Source organism: Grammomys surdaster, unplaced genomic scaffold (assembly GCF_004785775.1).
Source record: "Grammomys surdaster isolate TR1022 unplaced genomic scaffold, NIH_TR_1.0 220, whole genome shotgun sequence".
Classification (NCBI taxonomy): domain Eukaryota; kingdom Metazoa; phylum Chordata; class Mammalia; order Rodentia; family Muridae; genus Grammomys; species Grammomys surdaster.
The window spans coordinates 1,548,335-1,563,991 of NW_021604665.1; the positions used below are offsets into that span (position 1 = coordinate 1,548,335).

The window sequence follows — 15,657 nt, forward strand, 5'->3', positions numbered from 1 at the left end:
AGCACTGACCAAAATAAAATTGGAGGAGAAAAGGATTTATTTGGTGTACAGGTTACAGTTGAGACAAGAACAGAAACAGAGACCATGGAGGAACATTGCTTACTGGCTTGTTTTTCCTGGCTTGCTCAGCTGCCTCCGTCAGACAGCCCAAGTCTACTTGCCTAGAGATGGCATTGGCCACCATGGGTTTGGCCCTTCCATATCAATCAACAATAAAGAAAACAGCCACAGACATGCTCAGGCCACTCTGATGGAGGCAATATCTCATCCAAGGCTTTCTCTTCCCTGTTGTCAAATTGACAGATGAAACTGACGATGACAAGTACTTTCAACAGCTATTTGCTGGGGCTGTTCAAAGCAGATCCTGAGATCAACCCTTAGACAGGTCAGCTGCACAGCCATCATTCCTTGAGCCTGATCCACATCCCCCACCTCATAACAGCACATGAACTAAGAAGAAGAGTGGTAGAGGAGACAGTTAAAATGCCAGCTTCCTTGCACCAAAGCTTGGCAGTTTCTCGTTCCCGAACTTTGCTAAGATTAGTTTTGGTGGGGTTTAGTTAGCTTGTCTGCCTATCTATCCATCTCCACCTTTCCCTAACTGTGTTGCCAACTTTAGTGGAGAACAGTTTTAGTGTTCCTATCCTGCTGCTTTTGGTGACTTCACTATTTCCAGAGATTTAAGAACATCTTCTAAATCCTTGTTGATAAATTGATTGTTCACAACTTTGTTCCCATTTCATCATATGTTTCATCATTGTGTGTGTGTGTGTGTGTGTGTGTTTATGAGCTTAGCTGTGAGTATGCATGTGGAGGCTGGAAATTGACTTCAGTGTCTTCCTCTGTTGTCCATCTAACTTTCTGAGAAAAGGTCTCTCAGTAAACTTGGAAATTTCGTTTAGCTAAACTAGCTGGTCAGCAAGCCCTGGGGATCGATCTGTCTCTGCCCAACTCCAGCGTTGGAGTTATATATGTGGCCCACCATGCCAGCATTTCATATGGGTGTCAGAAACCCAAACTCAGGTCCTGTGCTTGAACAACGAGAACTTCACTCACTGAGCCATCTGTCCAGCCCCAAATGTTGACTTTTCTCATCCATCCTCAGGTCTTCACATAGCAGCGACTTGCTCACCACAGCTGGGGAGGAGCTCCTGCTTTGGAGAGTAGTAAGAGAACAATCTGTGCTATATGCCGCTATTGTAAATTGTAAGACAGTGTAGAGTCGGTTTCTCCTACATTAAAAGCCTTGATCACTTTGAATCTGCTCTGGTATAAATCACGATGGATAGAGTTAACATTCCTCCTGGATGTTTAGATCCTTAAACAAGAGATACTCTACTTTACTTTATTATCTATCTGGTGTTGTGGATCAAATCCAGGAGCTCACATAAGCTACACGCATGCTACGTCGCTGTGCTCGCCCCTTCTCCCCCAAGCAGATGCTCTTACCAACTTTGATCAGCAAACATGTACCATCATTAAATTTCCTCCAAAGAATTATTAATTGTAAGGATAGGTATGGCAGTGTATGCTCACAGTCCCAGCACCAAGAAGGCTGAGACAGGAGGATTACCATCAGCTCAAAGTCAGTGTGGGATACCTGTCAAGACCCTGTCTCAAAAATAAATGAATGGCTGGAGAGACGGCTCTGCAGTTAGAGTGCCTGTTGCTCTTGCAGAGGACTAGCTTCGGTCCCCAGCACTCACTCACACGGTGGTTCACACGTCTGTAATGTTCAGGGGATCCGATGGCCTCTTCTGTTCACTGTGCACACACATGCAGGCAAAACACTCACATTTAAAGTAAAATGAATATACCTAAAGCGGGCTAACTAGTGACTGGTGGGTCACAGGCCTTGCTCCTGTTTGGGATAACTTGGTTCTAGTCTGAGGTCTCGCTACTTCAAAGGCTTCATTGAGCTTGGGCAGACCAGTCCCCTCCTGGGAAGAAGCTTTCTGCATTTGACCTGTACGTGGTGATAGCTGTTTCTGTCTGGCCTATGCTGTGGGGTACAAAGTTAGCCAAGGTAATGCCTACTCCAAGGGCCACAGATCCTGTAAAATACTGTGTAAAATAACAATCATGAGAGGGAAAAGCATAGCAGTACCTTACATCTAATGGTGCCTGCATTATGTCAGCACGTAGCAGGAGGCTGATAAATTCTGGAGTGATGACCAATTTCTGTGGCATTTTTCCTGGGCCAAGTGCTCTATTGTAGTCCACCAATCAAAGCACTGCAAGTTGCTGATCTCTCGGAACCTGTAGAGAGATAGGAATGTATAATAATAAAAAAAATAATAAGAGGAAGCTGCTGGTGGTGGCAGCGCACACCTTTAATACCAGCACTCAGGAGGCAGAGGCAAGTGGATCTCTGAATTTGAATCCAGCCTGTTCTACAGAGAATGGCCAGGGCTATACAGAGAAATAATGATGGTGGTGGTGATGATGATGATGGTGATGATGATGAAGATGATATGACCATTAACAAATAAAGTAAGGGGAATATATGGTATGTTAAACAGCAAGAAGTGCTTAAGAGAAAGATAAAACAAGCAAGAAAGCATGTTGAGGTGGAAACATTCAATGGGGTGCTTTAGAAAGTCACTAGGAAGGTGACATTTCAATAGATTTAAAGGTAGTTTGTAGCTCTGGGACAAAAACAAAGGCCTAATCAGAAGTCAGTGTGGCCCTAGCATGGTGAGCAGAGAGAGTACTGGGAAGTGCGAGGGGCTTACGGGGAGCGAGAAGCAGGAGCTAGATCGCATACAGCCTGCCACTCCCTCAACTGAACGTAAGCTAGAAAGCCCAGGGAGGCTTCCAGAGACCAGCAGACTCTGACAGAATCCCTCAGTGGCTCCAGGAGAGATCCGGGAGGAAAGGCCAAACAAACCCGCAGGCACCACGTAAGACATGATCAGAGGCTGGACTATATTGGTGGTAATGGAGGGCAGTCAGATTCTGGGTCTGTCGTAAACTGAGGAAGAGGCTTGAGGAGGTATTGGTGACATGTGGGGTGTGGAGTCACAATCATGAATGGCTCTGAGGTGTAAGCCGAGTCACTTCTTATGCCTCCTTTCGCACGTGGGGAAACTGAGGCCTGGAATATTTAGGGGACCCTCACACTATTAGTGACTAGCCCCGGACCTGCTCATGGCCTGGGCAGTGCAGTGGGCTTCTTTCTAGATAGAATCAAGAGCAGTCTGGAGAGCGGTTGAGGCCTGCCCACAGGTTCCTACCACTGTGCTCCTCTTTGTAGAGGGAAGCCCAGAGAGATGCGCAGCCCCACCAGATGGGCAGCCTCACCCTCTGACTGCCCACTGGTGCTGCGGAGGCTCATTCGCAAGGAAGACATCCGGGCTGGCTGCAAATGTATTGTGAAGGCACCCCTGGTGTCCGACTTGGAGCTGGAGCGCTTCCTGTCTGCACCTCGGGACCCCAACCAAGTGCTGGTCTTTGGGATAATGTCGAGCCAGGATCCCACCCTCACTGCGCAGCTGCAGTGGCTGCTGGATACACTGTATAGTCATCGGCAGCAGGGCCGGTCTTCACCCTGCATCCAGGTGGGTCCAGGGCCATATGAGGGGGCCTATCAGGCTAAGGCCAGGGGGGCAGAACCCAAAATGACCCCCACTATATGAGGATGGGTTGGATGTCTGATAGTTCCTTTTCTTTCCAGGGCCTTGGCACACATTCCTTTTTCTGTCTGCAGCATTTTGTCCCATCGTCACTCTTCTGCTCATTCTTCTCTTCCAGGATGAATGTCACCACACTAGGGCAGGTGCTGCTTCTGCCCCTTGAGACAAGGTCAAAGCACAGCCCCTTTCTTTCAGAGAATTTAGCAGTTTATGTCTACAACTGAAGTGAATGTTCAAGGCAAAGACAATGGCCACCACCCACATTCTTTCAGTAAATGTTCCTAGGCTGTTCTCAAGCACACCACACTGCCCGCCATGTGTTGGGCTTGTGCCAGGTTCTGGATACCTACCACTGGTTCAGCATGAGTCAGTCCCAGTATGGCTGTAGCTACAACGGGCCCTTGCGAGGGCCATGACAGGACAGCTCTGGAGTCCTGCCTCCTGGGGTCAGAATGTGCCTCCTAGGATGCTCAGGACTTTGGCAGGCAGCTGAGTGCCCCTGGCAGTTGCTTGTGCAGGGATGAGGGCAGTTTGAGATCCCAATTTAATTCTAAGGGGTGTTGGAGCATGAGGGTTAGGGCACAGGAAACCTACTCCCTCCCTCTAGAGTAGTTCCTAAGTCCACCCTTATCACGCTGAGTGTGCCCTCATTTAAAACAGTATTAAAAACAGTGAAAGGCTGAGTCCCCAGACTCATGTGGACATTCAGGCGAGGGGACTTCTTCTAAGGTGTCTTTCTCCTTGAGCCTGTTGCTACAGAGTTCTGAATCTATGTGAGGACCCTGAGGTAGGGATGTGCTCCAGGAGTGCTTCCTCCCATATCTACCCTCATGCCTGGGTACTAGCCAGTTCCTGAAGCTCAGAATGGAGAGCCTCCTAAACTCAGATGCTCCTCCGCTTTCACTTCCAGCCTACTCTAGTCTAGAGAATGTTCACTAAGAACCTGCTCTGGGCTCACCTGTATCATGGAAACTCCTCATGGGAATGTACAGTTGGCTATAGTTCATCTGGGGGCTAGTATTCACTACTAATTATTCCTAAGGAATAAGATGCTTGAGTGTCTTATTACAGCCACAAGCAGCATGAATGGGGCCAAGATCTGACCTGAAGTAGTAAGGAAATGGACAAGTGTCAGTGAGCCTTAGGGACAGGCTTGGAGGGTAGTGGTGGGCCTCACGGAGAATTGGCCTCTGCCCCGGCTAATAGCTGCTCATTCATGCTCAAATCCCACAATGGCTAAAGACCACAAAGGGTTCAATAGGGGAAGCCAGTGAGAGATGGGATAAAGGCCCCTCTGGGCTGGGCAACATAGCAGGACTCCATCTTGAGACCTTCCAGAGTGAGGCATATCATATTCCACAGATCCCAGAGCAAATCTAGTGGTGTCATGTAAAGAGGAGTCACTCTAGTGATGACTTCCCCCACAGAAGGCTCAGAGCAGATCTGGAAACCTCCTCTAGGAACAGTGATGGATGTGGGAGAAGTTAACGTGTATCTTCTTGCATTAGGGTGACCAGTTCCCACATATCTATTTGACAGTGCCAGCATGACCCTTACCGCCTGCTGCAGTATGACCTGGACAGCCCCCTGCAGAAGGACCCACCCCTAATGGTGAAGAAGTTTGCTGTGATACACGGGATGGTTTTGGTGAGCAGAGGCCTTGCTAAGGACTAGACATTCACCAGCAGCCCCTACTGTCTCAGCCAGATCAGGGAGAAGAGGACAAGGCCTACTGCTCTTCTGCCATCCACAATGAGGCCCAGAGAGCAGGACTAACTGAGACTCACCCAACAGACTTCCATCCCCCATCCCAGGAGATAGAGGGGTTGGGCGACATTCACACAGAGAATCAAGTCTACTCATCTGATTGTTATTAATTATACTAAAATGTTCTCAAACCTTATATGCTTATTGAAAACTCAGGTATACAATCTAGAAACTAATGACACCTTCATATCACCTAGGCTCTTAATTTATCTATCTGGCACTAAAGTTCTAGAGCCCCTGCTAGGCCACACCCACCTACCATTATAGTGTCTGGACTTTGCTGTCTTTCTCTACATGCATACTTGAGGGCAATGCCTTTCCAATAACAGAGCACCTTTCCACATCTTGAACATGTAACACCAGAATTTTTACCTTGTTATCACTATCATTGCTGCTTTCATTGGACAGTTAGATTCTTTCCCTCTCTTCCTTCTCCCTTTTTTTTCCCTTCATAATAATGTTGATTAATAACCATGCCTAGCCATCTCTAGACCCGTATCCATGTTGGAGAATGATATACACAAAGTAGAGAGTGTGAAAACCCCATTTTATAGGATGAGCTGAACAGTGCATCTTGATATGTGGTTTTATAGCCTAGGCGGGTAGACAGCTGAAGGCAGGTGGGTAGGAGTCTGTGGGTGGGTAAAAATGTGACCTTTCTGCACCCTAGGGGAGGTATGTAGTATACTTCTGAACGGCTCCCAGTAGGGGCCAAAAGCTGGGCAGGTTGGGCTGCCCTGTGACTCAGGAGGGCCTGGCAGAGGCTGGGCTCAATCATGTCTCCTTTGGTTTCTGATGGAGGGTAGTGTGCTTTCCCATGCAATCAAAGGCCTGACTCCTAAACCATCTCTGAGCAGCCTGTGGCCAGTCTAAGACTTGGAAGTTGGCTGTCATTATAGTCAGGTTACTATGTCAATATACCAAAGGTGTTTCTTATTTGATTTCTTTCCTGCTCTCCAACAGATGTTTGCTGGGGGCAAGCTCCTCTTCGGGGGATGTGTACTAAACGGCTACGGCTTCAGCAAACAGAATCTGCTGAAACAGATCTTCCGGGCTCGACAGGATTGCAAGATGGGCTACTTCCTGCCAGACAACTACAAATTCAAGTAAAACTGGACAAGCCATCCCAGGAGAGACAGTGGGTGGGACAGCAGGTGGTGCCAGAGGGTGAGATGGGGAAAAGCCAGAGTGTGGAAGTGGGGTGCATCCTCTCTACAGTCCCCTGAGCAAAAGAAGGGTTTTGCAGGTGGGCAGGGGAAGAGGAAAGAGCAGGGAAGAAGAGGTTTACAAGGTCAAGCTGTTTGTCTCTCTGAGCCCTAACTTTGTATAAAGGGCGATGTGGGAAATAGAAGGCAATGCTGCTTTGCCCATCCCCCACTCAGCTGGAGAGAGTGAAAACACATTTTTGGGGGCACGAGGTCCAGCCACACCCCTCAACTGCAGCTTGTGTACACATTCATCCTGGCTTCTGCTGGGTTGCCAGGTGGGCCTCACAGACACAGTCATTGGCGGAGTAGGCTTAGGTATGAGCATCCAGCTAGGTCCTGCCTCCTACTAAGTGTGTCCAGGCTGGCTCTGGTGAGTGGGAGAAGGCAGTGTCTTATCTCAGGACACTGCAGTCTAGTCCAGGAGGAGCCTGGGCTTTATGCTAACATCTGTATCCGGTGAGCACTAGCAGGTTCCAGATTCCACTGTGATCTGTGGTGCAGGTTCCTGGGAAACTTCCTTGGTCAGGGGTCCCAAGACACAGTTGGAGCCAGCTTTACCCTGTATTATCTGATAACTGTCAGGCAGTCAGGTGGGCTCCCAAATCTTTATCTCTTTGTCTTTAAAATGAAGATAACACTCAGTCTTGCAAAATTTTAAGGATTCCACAAAAAGTGTGTGTCAACAAGCTCTGTAAGTGGTAAACAATGACCAAACCTAGGATACTTGTTATCTGTAATATTTGTGTGCAGACCTGAGCCGCCTGTTGTACACTCCCACAGCGCCAAGTTAAGTCCATTCTCACACACACCTGAAGATGTCTATCTTGGTTGGTTGGTTGGTTGGTTGGTTGGTTGGTTTTTCAAGACATGGCTTCTCTCTGTAGACCTGGCTGTCCTGAAACTTGTTCTGTAGGCTAGGCTGGCCCCAAACTCAAAGATCTGCCAGCCTCTACTTTCCAAGTACTAGGATTAAAGGTGTGTGTCACCACACCTAGATGCAGTTTCCTATCTTGATGCCAGCTCACCCCAGGGAGCTGATTTGGGTTTTGTCAGTATGCTTCACCCCAAAGTTGGGGATCCATTCATGGGAAGTCCATGGAGCTCACACCAAGTGGCCTTAGTGTTTTAGAGTACTCAGTAGAGAAGGCAAGAGGAGGAAGAGCCCATGAGGATAAGGCAGACAGACAGAAAATCCTAAGTGTTCTGAGTCCCCATCATTCAGAACACAAAGAGAAGAAGGTGGTAGAGTTGTTGGAGACCAGACATTGGCAGGTCCAGGGAGTTCTGTAAAGCTGAGTCTTAGAAAATGTTCACAGTTACAAAAAAGAATGTGCCAGAGATATATTGGGTCTTATTGGACATTTATGACCATAAACCTAGCACCTTAGATTTCCTGTATTTTAAAAGATACTAGGAAACAGAAAAGGAAGATGGATTTATTTACTCTTGGAACAAATGAGGAGGTGTCTAATTACAAGCCCCACTGTGCTTATGGCCATTTTCTAGTTTATGAGACAAAGGCTATGACATAAGAAAATGTATGTATGAGCCAAGAGCTTAGCCCCCTAACCCAGGTCTCTGGGTCCTAGGTGGGAGGGCATCACAGGCTTATAGCCAGACAGCCTCAGTGGGAAGCACGTGTAGAATGTGGTCCTTAATGTGCAGCCCGAGTGAGGCTGTGTCCACCTGCACTCAATACTGATGACACTTACCCTTCTTCACTAGGGTTGGGGACAGCAAAGGCGGGTCACATGTGGTTTGTAGGCACTGGTATCTGTAAGCAGAGAGGCGTTACCCTGCCATGCTCACACTCTACCAAGGACTTAGGTACAAGAGAGACCAGGATAGACCAGAATGAGATATTCATGGAGGCTGAGCAGATGGGAGAGCACCAGACAGAGAAAACAGTTGGTCCCCTGGAAGCACAAAGGAGCTTAACCTGCAGCAGCTCCAAAAGGTGCATGTATGTATGTATAGGAGGCTCCATTATAGTAGTGAAATGGCTAATGGAAACATCCTTGTCTCCTCCTACCTGGGTCCATATCCCACTCTACTTCAAAAATGGAGTGGGCAGCAAGTGAGGACAACCACCAGGAGGTGCCTTTGTTGCCAATTTGGGATTAACAGCTTTAAATAGGATAAAACATCTTTAAACTGGTTGGCACACTGGTTTTGACAATTTAAATGGATCAGGTTTGAATTCTTGATAGCAGAAAGATGCTAGCCAAGAGCTCTTTCATCTCTGAAAAGTGTTACAGCTTAAAAGTTCTTAGAGGACTTCAGGGCACCAATCCAGGCCCTTGCAGAACAAATCTGCTAGTCAACAACAGGAACACCTGGAGCAGCAGGTCCTGAAAGCTGGAAGTAGGTCAAGAATGAATTCTCATCTGCTGCTGAAGTAGAGGTCATGTCCCAGAGGCTGGCTCAAATGAACTTTGAGAATAGGGGGAGTTCTGTCCCCTGCCTGTCTTGAAGGTAGCCTTCACTGAGGGTAGCCTCCCTTCAGTGAGGATGAACAACTGGCTGGAGCCCAACCTGAAGTCTACCTTTTTTGATTCTTCCCTCCAGCAACAGTTCTGTCTCTGCAATCCTCAGAACATCTGATTGTACTGGGTACCCTCTGGACCCTGATTGGCTGAATTGTGGGTATGCAAATAAAGTGAAAAATAGGACCAATCAGGGAAGAGTTGTTAAATCTAGTTGGGAAGGGAGGAGAACACTTAGCCCCCCATTCCACCAAATTGCTAACAACTGTAGCAATCAGGTTGAGAAGACTGTCTACAGAGGACACTTGACAGTTTTTTGTCTGTTCCTGGTTGCTAAGGAAGCTTAGGCTGCTGCTGCTTTTACTTTCCTTTTGTGGCAGCAGAGTACACAGTTGTGTAACACTTGCAAGTGTGCCTGTGGTGTCCTGGGGTCCTTTGCTGCCTGTAGAACATGACATGGTCATCAGGGAGAGGAGTGTGGAACTCTGGGCTCCAAGTTCTCTGTTCTCTATTGCCAGAGTCTGGTTAGTTTTCTGTTTATAGAAAAGTAACCCAGGACCCTGAGCTAGGAGATCCTGGCATATAGCACATATACCTTATAGAAGGAGAAACTGAGGGTGAGCAAGGAAAAGGATGTACTATAAATAGCAAATAAATCCAGGCCACACTACAACTGTGAGCTTTATCTTCTCTGTACCTCAGTCATGGCCTGGAGGGATGGGATATAACCATCTTAGGGTTGTTTTTACAGGAGACAACCAAAATCTATCAGAAACAGCCACACTCTACAGTAACAAAAACGCCTTGAAAACAATCTTGGCCCCATAAGCTGAATGCTATGTAAACTGTAATGTGTTCAGTGGACCACAGAGAACATTGCCAATAGTTATGAAATGTGCGAAAGACAAAGTCCTTTGTAAATTGCCCATGTCCCTGATAAGTCACGGTGGGAAGTGGGGACTGCTGAGTGCCCTGTGAAGTAGAAAGGGTCTCAGAAGCTGCTGGGCCTCCTCTCAGACCTGCTCCTTCTCAGCAGCCGAGCACTTTGCAAGCTGTCATGAGCCATGCACAGTCCCCCAGTCACCTATGAAGTGTCCTATCTGCACAGCACTTGGTAAACAACAGGCAATCTATGAAGGATAGAGCATCTTATAAACTATCACGTTCCCCATGACTTACAGACTGGAGTGAGACCTGGTAGAGATAATACGGTATGCAAATACCTGTGTGAGAACCTCAAAGGGTTTGTGAGCAGTCATGGTCTTTATGAACATCAAAGGCTTGGTTGTACTGTGTGTGCTTCCAGTCATGAGGGGACTCTTTACCTCTGTATACTGCACCCCTCTCTTCTGCTCACTTTAGAAGAGGCAGGACCAACTGAGTCACAACAGGAGGTACCAGGGACTAGTAAAGAGAAGTGGCTGCATTAAGCTGCCATGATGCACAGGTTCCTGTGCTGAAATCCTTAGCTCCACGGTGATGGTGTTAGGAATGTGGACTCTGGGAAGGGACTAGGTCACAAGAGCAGAGACATCATGAGTGGAGTTAATACCTACAAGCTAGCTTCCCCCTTCTGCTCTGTGAGAAGAGTGAGAGGCTACCATCCACGTGGATGTCATCCAGGAGTGTCAGCAGGTACACCGTTGTTTGGCTCCTTAACAATGGACTGCCAGTTTTGAGAACTGAGCACAGTTCATGTCAGTGATCTGTTTGCCATGCAGGCATAGCACTTTTAGGGCAGCCAGAATAGCCAAACTGTGTGCTTACACAGCAGACGTGTGTCATCTCAGTTCTGGGGGCTGGAAACTGAACCTGGGTATAAGTGGACCATAGTCCCTCTCAAGTCACATTCTTGCCTCTCTTTGGCTTTGGTGACAGCACTGCCCTGATGTGACACTAGTCATTCAGGATTAGGGGCCCACCTCATTCCAGAATGACTATATCTCAACTATTGTACCTCTACCGATGTCACATTCTAGGGTCCTGGGGTTGGGATTTCTGCATATGAATTTGGGGGATACATTTGGCCAACAGCACTGCATGATGACTTCTACTCCACTCTCCTTTGCTGCTTTGCAAAGCCATCTGTAACCTGTGGGCATTGCCCGTGCCCAGTGTAGCATGGACCCGGGAGCTGGTGGCATGGGAAGGACGGCTATGCGGTCCTTCACAGAGGCTAAACTGACCTCCAGTGGTCCTCAGGTTCCAAGAGCAAATACTTTCTCCCTTGTAACAACTGGGAAGAAGTGTGTTTTGCTAGTCTCTCTAGGGTCTGGAACAGGGTGGGACAGCACTCAGTGAACTCTGTGCTCTCACCTCTGACCCCCTAAGCTGTGTCATCTTGTCACCCTCCCCTGCAGCATGTCAACTTATGTCACAAACCTGGATGATTCTGAGTCAACTAAAAGACCCCCATCCGACGATTATGAAGGAAGTGTCTCTTCAGTGGCGCTTGTGGAAAAAATAGAAAAAGAACCTTCTCCTTCCCCTGAGAAGTATGTTTTCCCCATGACTCTAGTTGGCAGGTTAGGGATGGCTCATTACAGGATTCCCTAGCTTGGACATAGGCCATGAAAGCCTACCATGGCATGCCTTATGCCTTGGTAATCTGTGTCCCTATGGATGTAGACCAGGCCAGCCTTTGATTGACAGCCTGTTTTGCAGTGTCCCACTGGGTGTCAGGGTTGTGCACTGGGCAATACACTTTGTAGCCCTGAGTCCAGATTCATCTGTCAGAAGGATGGAGGATGCTCTCAACTCCAGCAAGTTTTTTGGTGATGGTGACAGAGAACCAAATACCAATTCTGCAGTATCCCCCCTTTCCAGAAAGAAAAGTGCTAGGATCAGACTACTGGCCTGAGATGAGGCTGTCCCCTGCCACTCTCCCTCCAGGGCCATGCCCTCATGAGCCAGGCCAGGCTCCCTGCCTGCTCCCTTGATGCCCAGCACCTGCATCTTCCCATTGTGTATTTAGAGTCAAACAGCCTGAAGAGGAACCACAGCCTTTCGCCAAAACGAGGAGGAGCAGTAAGAAGACCACTGGCTTTAAGAAGTTAAACTCTAAGAAGTGACGCTGGGATAACCAGCGATGCCCTCCCCACACCTAGCCCCACCTCCTGGTCTCCCACCCCCTTCAATAAATGCATGTGTCTCCAGTGTCTGGATGAGGCATGGGGGGAGGGACAGGCCACCACAGCTCTGACTCCAAGAAGGCCAGAAGTCCTCACAGCTAGTTTCAAGCTGGGTTCTTGAAAACTTGCTGTCCCCATCTCAGAGCTTTCTCTGTGGCCAGGAGTAAGCCTGAGACTACCATTCTGGGGAACAAATGTCTCATGGCCAAGGGCCTGCCCGCTCAACCATTCAGCAACCCTAGGGAGCCTCAGCAGGGGCTGGTCTGTGTCTCCCATCCTCTGTTGAGTGGCAAAGACTTCTGGTAGAAAGAAGATGAGAGAGGAGAAGGACATAGAAGGAGAGAAGAGACTGAAGGAATGGTGAAAACAGATGAGAAAGCAGGCAGGAGAGAGAAGGATGGAAAGGCAGATAGGGATGCCAAAGGAGGAAGGAGAACCAGAGGAAGAGGAGGAGTGGGCTGAAGGCCAGAGTCCAGCAGACACCTTGCAGGGTCTCATCCCCATGCATTCCAGCAATGGAACATGGTGGCCGACTGGATTCTCGTTTTCCTGAGTCCATGGTGCTGGAGCGTATTTATCAGCATCCAGAGGCCCCAGGCAGCTGTCCTCTGGGGTGCTTGTCCCTTACCTCTGAGAGAGCTGGATCTCTCATGACTGTATGATTGGTAGGAACCATACCCCCACAGGAAAGATTGTGGAGGGTTTGCCTTGGCCTTTGTGCCTAGAATAGAGTCCAGGTCCCAAACTCCAGGCAGCGTTTGGTGATGTATTTTACAGATAAGAGCAAGAAGGCTAAAGTTCTGTTCTGTCCTTGTAGATAGGTACCCCTAAGCCTGATGAAGATGAGAACAAAGGCCTCTGCTCAGGCTACAGTCTAAAATAAAGCCTCAGACCTGCACCTCTCTGGCCTAGTGCTCAGCTATGCTCGCATAGATATGCTAAGTAGTTAGTGCTCTGTGCACAGGAGAAGAGGCAGGGCAAGTCCTGGTGCTCTGTAGGATGCTTACCACCCTGGAGGGGTGCCTGTGAATAGGAGCACCTCCCACTGGCAAAGCAAGCAGTGAGTTCCAGAGCAGCATCAGATTGCGTTTGGAGGAGGAGGAGGAAGAGGAGGAGGAAGAAAAGGTAGAGAAGAGGAAAGCCTTACTTCGTGGAAATGCCAGAAGAGAGAGGTAGGCTTCTTTCCACAGTGGCTCTCACAGACAGGAAGGTGCTGGATTGTCTGAGCTGTGATTAGTGTAGGGCTTCTTAAACTTTTCCCATTTGGGACCAAGAAATTTTTTTATATAACCCTGGGCATATAGATATGCAAATCAAACATTTACTGATAATAATAAATGCATTTAAAAACAATTCTTTGGCATACATGTGCCTTTCCATTTATTAAGGATGAAAGCAACTTTGCATCCTTGTGCAATGAATGTGTTTATGTATTTTACGTAATCTTGCCTGAATATTCAGTGCTGTAATTAGAGCATCTTGTCACTCTGTAGAATTGATGGATATTTTGATTTTATAATCATCAATGCTAAGAGTGCCACTTTACACAAATATAAAGTGGCAGAAGTACATTTAGGGCCATTTGAGAAATGGTTGGGCAATTTTAAAATAATGCAATATGTCCAAGTAAGGTTTGTCCTAGAGATACAAAGTTGGTCCAAGGTCAAACATGTCATCATTCCCCATAAAATTGACTAAAGAGGAAAGACCAAACACTAGCTTCACTGGTAAAGAAATGCAGCAGATACAGTCTCAGCAAACCAAAAATAGATCAACATCTTAAATTCAAAAGGTTGATGAGAAAAACACTTTCTTCACACAGACTCTTTAAAGGCCAGTGAGGTTAGAAAGAAGACAGCGCTGCCACCAACACTACCACTGACAACATGCACTGGAGACCTGAGCCCTCACATGAAAGCAAGGGGTAGGACACAAGAGGAAAGACTCAGATGGAGTCACTGCAAATGACTGCTCTCTACCTAGAAAACCCAACAATCAATGGGTAAACATCAGAGCTGTGACACTAGATAAAAGTATAAAGTCACTTTCTTACCACAAATGGCCCAGGACCAAGATGCAGGATCCGTGAGTGATGTGGACTCCTGAGCAGAAGTGACATCCATCAATGCTTTGATCCCAGAATGAGCTGAAGCTGAAAGGAGAGGCTGTCCACTAGAAGCCCAGCATGTAGACCCAAGGCCGACAAGGCACACCACAAACCAAGGCTCCTGGTTGCTGAGGTTCCTGATGCCTCTCCCCTAAGACCTTTGAGTATCTCTTTCATAAAGTAAAGCCATTCCATGCATTCACCCTCCCAGCTGTGCTGAGACTGTGCAAGCAGCTTTGGCTTCTGTATCTCCATGTTTCCATGCATAAAATGTGATGTTCCAGGGTAGCAATCGCAGATATAATGCAGAGAATGCCTATAGAAGATGTATATGATAACAAATTACAATTAGTAAGCACATCCCCCTATTGCCATTTTCCACATTAGCAGGATCCACCTACCTGTGGATTGTCTCTCAGGCTCCAGTATCAGGAAGGGTTAAGGAGCTTGGCTACCAGCCAAGCAGAAATAGTATTAGTCTTGAGCATAGCATTCCCTTATCTGTGCAATCTCCCTCCTCCAGCCCAGCCTTTGGAAATGAAAGCTAGCTGAGGCTCCTCTGCCCGATGTCTCCTAATGACCTCAATCAGAGAGAGTGGGTATCCTCTCTCAGCTCCATCAGCTCCCCAGCTCGAAGAAAGCTCTGAGCGGCCCTAAAGCTGTCAGTTCACATGTGGGAGAGGCTGGGTTGTGCCCACTGCTGGTCCAGTTTGAAGCAAAGAAAAAGGAAGGTTGAGGAGTCCTGTGGTGGAGAATGGGTGCTGGGGAATTACTGTGGCCAGGTGCCCTGCTATGGACCACAGCAGGAGGTTTCCAGCTGCAGATTATGGCCCACTAATGAGTTTCCATTTGGAGGATGTGATCCACATATTGAAGAAGATAGCTGGAATAGGAAATGGCATGGTGCATGTAAAAAGGTGACAGACTCTATTCAACCACCATGAGTGTAATATCTGACACATAGGCTCTGAAGCACACACAGCCCCCTTGCCCCAGCGGATCTGTGTGTGTGACCTCAGATCCTTTATTTTAAATGACTATTGTTGGAGGACCTAGTTTACTGTGGATGGTACCACCCCTGAGAAAGTGGTTTGGGGTTATCTAGAAAAGCAAGCTGAGAAAATCGTGAGGAACAAACCATTAAGAAGCATTTCACTATAGCCTCTGCTCAGTTCCTGCCTCTGGGTTCCTGCCTTGAGTTCCTGCCTTGAGTTCCTGCCCTGTCTTCCCTTGATGATAGACAGTGATGTGGAAGTGTAAGCCAAATAAACCCTTTCTTCCCCAAGTTGTTTCTGGTCATGGTCTTTACCACAGACACAGAAA

General features: G+C 47.7%; 1 protein-coding gene across 1 annotated transcript in view; it reads left to right on the forward strand.

Annotated features, from left to right (window-relative positions):
* The window catches only part of CUNH3orf20 (chromosome unknown C3orf20 homolog), a 38,595-nt gene extending 26,393 nt beyond the window's left edge, over positions 1 to 12,202 (forward strand). The window contains exons 12-16 of the mRNA XM_028773097.1: positions 3,257 to 3,560; positions 5,175 to 5,282; positions 6,366 to 6,508; positions 11,457 to 11,591; positions 12,071 to 12,202. Coding sequence (XP_028628930.1) covers positions 3,257 to 3,560; positions 5,175 to 5,282; positions 6,366 to 6,508; positions 11,457 to 11,591; positions 12,071 to 12,167 — 787 coding nt within the window. The 3' untranslated portion in view covers positions 12,168 to 12,202. The remainder of the gene's footprint in view (positions 1 to 3,256; positions 3,561 to 5,174; positions 5,283 to 6,365; positions 6,509 to 11,456; positions 11,592 to 12,070) is intronic.
* Positions 12,203 to 15,657: the final 3,455 nt, after the last annotated feature.